Source organism: Myotis brandtii, unplaced genomic scaffold (genome assembly GCF_000412655.1).
Source record: "Myotis brandtii unplaced genomic scaffold, ASM41265v1 scaffold187, whole genome shotgun sequence".
NCBI lineage: Eukaryota > Metazoa > Chordata > Mammalia > Chiroptera > Vespertilionidae > Myotis > Myotis brandtii.
Genome location: NW_005356944.1, coordinates 5473133 through 5477791, shown reverse-complemented (window position 1 = coordinate 5477791; position 4659 = coordinate 5473133). Strand labels below are relative to the sequence as shown.

Below are 4659 nucleotides of genomic sequence, written 5' to 3'. Positions count from 1 at the left end.
GGAGGTCAATGGGGGGGGAGGGAGACATCTGTAATACTTCCAACAATCGAGATAAATTTAAAAAAAAACAAAACTGAACTAGCTACTGGCATACAATAAAGGCCAGGATGAGAAGAGAGATTATGCAGGCCCTTAGAGGAGAATGGCAGCCTTCTCACAAACTGGGAAGTAACGATAAAGCAATCCATGTGCACTCAGCATGAATACCCCATTTCAGGACTAGTAACCCAGCTTTGGAAAAGAGCACTAGGCAAGAGCCAGGGAAAGCTCAACTCTAGTCCTCTCTCTACCATTCACCAGCCACCACCAGAACTGGGCAAGTCCCTTAGACTCTCTGGGCCAAGTTGATAAAAGGAGACTCAGAACAGATGTGCTCTCATGTAATCCAACCTCCTCAAAGATGCCCCTTAAGTGTGGGAAGCCGCCCATTGTCTTCACTAGCAGAGAAGTGCAAACAAGGATCCCAGAACGCTGGTGAACCTTGAACCCATGGCAAGGGCCTGAGTTATGCACCGATTGTCTAGTCCTGACAATGGGGGCTCAAGCTATTTCCTGACCAAATAGTCTCAGAGTAAATCCTTCTAATATTTACTGACCTTTAAGATAGTCTGTAAATTGCTACCGCAATTGCCTGCCTGACTAAGGGCTTTATGTGTAACCAAAGTTGAATAAAAGGCTGGCGAGGCCTGGGCACCAGTGGAAGTCCTTCCCCTTGAGTTGGACTTGCCCGCCTGGCCCCCCAATATTTCCAAAGTATCTCTTGTCTCTTCTCTTTCATTTGTGTGCAGCTCCTCTTCCAGATCCTGAACCCTGAACCACGCGGGACGTGGGGGAACACATACACACTTAAGACTCTGGGTACCGGCCAGGAATGCCTCACCCACCACCACTGGGTGAGATCCTACTCTTCTTTGAGGGTCTGAATCAGATGTCACCTGCTTTGGGAAGCCTGTCAGGCAAAGCCGGCCTCTCCCTTTACACCGTACAGATACCTATATAACTATATAAGAGCCCTCCCCACAATGGAATAAATAATCGTCTGTTTGTCTATCTTGTCTCCCAGATGAGACTTTGAGCTTCTCCACGTCAGAGTTCTGGCTTCACTGGTATTTGTACGCCTCCTCCCAGCACAGTGCCTGGCACATGCAGGCTCTCAAAGAACACGTGTGAAAACACGCATGAAGTAATCCCTAATGTCGCTTCCACCTCTCAAATGCTGGGCTCCATGTTTTCCCGATGCAAATGAAATCATGGAGGTAAAATTCCTTCCTTTAGTCCTTCAAATGCTGTGCGTACTAAGTATCCGTCACCGTCATGGGTGCTGGGGTCATCGAGAGCATAGAACACTGTCCCTGAGCCCACGGCAGCCCGCAAACACGAAAGCCTGTATAACTGTGTGAGCAAGGTCAAAACAGAGCCCGGCCCCGCTCCCCCACCCCCCACCACACACACACACACACACACACACACACACACACACACACACTTCCTTCCTTGCAGCTGCAGCTCTCGGCCTCTCCCTCCACGCGCCTCCACTTCTCCCTGAAGCTGCGACCTCTGTCCTGCCTGGCAAAAGTGCAAAACCCAGAGCCAGACAACCCTGCAGGCCCGCGGGAACCTTCTCCCACTCCTCCCCGCGAACGCAACTCCGTCCGGACGGAAAAGCAGCCCCGGCCCCGGGCCCGGCCCCGGCTCCGGTCCCGGCCCCGGCCCCAACCCCAGGCCGCGATGAGGGGTTCAGCCCCGGCACATCGCCGCGCTCGGGAATTCGGGGCCGTTACTCGCGGTCGCCCCGCTTTCGGAGGGCGCGGGGCGTACCTGCGTGTTCCGCTGTTCCTTCCAATGCTTCATCTGGTCGCTGGCTGGGTCCCGGGAGTCCCCCATGGCGACAGGCTTGGGTTGCAAAACGTTGCAGGAGGCCTCGGCTCACGCCACCTTCTGCAGCCAACGCGGCTACTGCCCGGAGCTGAAGTGCGAGACTTCAGATTCGGCCAATCAGCTCCGCCCCTCGTCCCGCCCCTCGGGAGAGCCTCCTCCTGATTGGCCAGGCAGCCAAATAGGGGCGGGAGCAGCGGGGTGAGGAATAGGGGTTTCTGGAGCCTGGCGCGACCCCAGGACTGGGTCAGGCTGGGGAGCGGTGTGAAAAACAGGGGAGCCACACCCCTCCGGCCGCCAAACCCCCGGATTAGTGAGCCCTGAGCGGACCCTCGCCTACCCGGACCTGGGTCACCTCTGGTTATCAGCATCTTGCAGGCCGCCCTGGGACGCGGCTGCTGGTGGCCTGCCAGTTTTGGGGAGGCCCTGCTGGGTGGAGCTTTGAACTCTGTAAACAGGCTCTCCGCGTTTAAGAAATCCTGTGGTGAATTCCCCCATGCAAAATGAGTTTTTGACATACATACCCTAATGTTAGTACTACTTGCAACTGAAGGATTGATGAGAATTTGGAATAAATGCCGACATTGATTCTGCAATCAGGCTCCCCTAGTAATCTTACTTTCAGATGTTACATTACTTTTTCTTCAAGACAAACTATGCACAGAAAAACGTACCATTCTGAAAAATAGAAAAATGAAACATTGACAATTTCTTCATGGTCTTTATTTACTTTTATTTGTTGTTGTTGTTGTTAATTCTCACCCGAGAATATTTTTCTATTGATTTTTATCAAGAGAGTGGAAAGGAGGCAGAGAGACAAAGAGAGAAACATCCATGGAACCCTTCAGTCCTTGGGCCCACTCTCTATCCACTGAGCCAAACCGGGTAGGTGTCTTGATGGTCTTAATAGTCTAAAATCATAGCAAGAAAGGTCAGCCTTTTAGGGTCCCCTTTGAATAAGCAGTTCCCTTTTTTTAAAATCTATACTTTTATTAATTTCAGAGAGGAAGGAAGAGAGATTAAAAAAAAAAAACACCAATAATGAGAGAGAATCATTGGCTGCCTCCTGCACACCCCCAACTGGGGATCAAGACAGAACCTGAGCGTGTGCCCTGACCGGGAATTGAACCTCCTGAACCAGGCTGGCAAGGTACCTGCTCCCCTTTTTTCAGTGACTGCTATGTGCTAGAGGCTGCTAGATGGTTGCCAGACTATCACTTGATCTTAACATTCTCGTGATGTAAACTTTGTTGTTCCCATTTTAAATATGAAAAATCTGGTGCTAAAGAGGTGGAAGAACTTGCCTAACGCTTAAAAGCTAACCAAATGTCAGAACTAGATCCTTAGTCTTCCGATTTCAAAACGTAGGAACATAAATCACTACACTAGCCTGCCTTTCTAAGACTATTGAAAAATTATGTGTCTTTAAAGAACAATATAGTTGAAAAGTAAAATATGTAATAAGTCATGGACTAGTTTGTCTTTTAAGTCAAATGGATTGAATGAATTTTTTCTCCCCTCAGATGCTAAGATTTATCTTTAAACACCTCGATATACATAATATGCTGTCATCTTTAAATTAAAAGTTCTCAACTTTTAAGTTTGATTTTTTTAAATCACACTACATATAATGGGTGGATAAATAGTAGTGTAAATTTCAGATGTTCTTGATTTTACCAACGTGTGATATCAAGATTCTAAGTCAGTAATTTTCAACCTATTTCATCTCATGGCACACAGAAACTAATTACTAAAATTCTATGATACACCAAAAATATATATTTTTTTGCCAATCTGACAAAAAAAAAATAGGTATACTTTGGATTCCTTCACACCGGACAGCTGTTGCTGTGTTGGAAGTTGTCATTTTTTTTTAATTTGACAATCTAAGAGAAAAGAGGTTAGTGCCCCTGACTAAATAGTCAGGCATTGCATGTTTTGAAAATTCTTGTGGCACATCAGTGTGCCAGGGCACACCGATTGAAAACAGCTGATCTAAATCATAAAGGCTTAACGTCTGAGGTTCATTAGAAAAGCAGCTTACAGAGTGATCTTTAGTGCCCTATATTTTTCCTTCATTACACTCAACACAATTGTAAAGGTGCTATTAGCTGTGTCATTTGTGTGATGTCTTTTGCTACCTACCCCATCCACACTGCCACTAGAGTGTAGACTCCATGAGAGGAGGGACTCTTGACTTGCTCCCTGTTGTATTCCAGTACACCTAGAATTGATTGAGTACTCTATGCCAGGGACTGTTCTAAGCTTCTTGTGTACATTTGTTCACTTAACCCTTCCAACAATCCTACAAGTTAGGATTAACTTCTCTATACCTCATTTTATAGATTAGGAAAATGAGGCATAGCAAAGTTAAATAAATAACTGGCCTAAGGTTTCACATTTATTAAGAGATAGAACCAGGATTCTAGCATTGCCCATTCATTTCCAGAGTCCATGGTTTGTTGAATAAATAAATGTTGAAAGAATCAAACTAATCATTTTCTTTATTAACTAAGATAAATATCAACAAAGTAAATAAAAAGTGACCTGGAGTCATGTGTTAACCTTTGTTCTTTATATAAACACTAAAGGCCTTCCTCCCCCAGCTGCCGGCACCAGTTTCCCTCTGAAACCCGGGCTTCCCTCTGGCTGCCAGCAGGCACCCGGGACCTGGGCTTCCCTCGAGCCCCAGCCGGAAGGACGTCTGGAAGGAAGTCTGGTCTAATTAGCATATTATGCTTTTATTATTATAGATTGTCCTGTGTTTTATTTGTTTTCTCTGTT

At 46.6% G+C, this 4659-nt stretch overlaps 1 protein-coding gene across 1 annotated transcript in view; it reads right to left on the bottom strand.

Annotated features, from left to right (window-relative positions):
- The window catches only part of CAT (catalase), a 24978-nt gene extending 22989 nt beyond the window's left edge, over nt 1–1989 (bottom strand). The window contains exon 1 of the mRNA XM_005864410.2: nt 1819–1989. Within this exon, the coding sequence (XP_005864472.1) occupies nt 1819–1884 (66 nt within the window). The 5' untranslated portion in view covers nt 1885–1989. The remainder of the gene's footprint in view (nt 1–1818) is intronic.
- Nucleotides 1990–4659: the final 2670 nt, after the last annotated feature.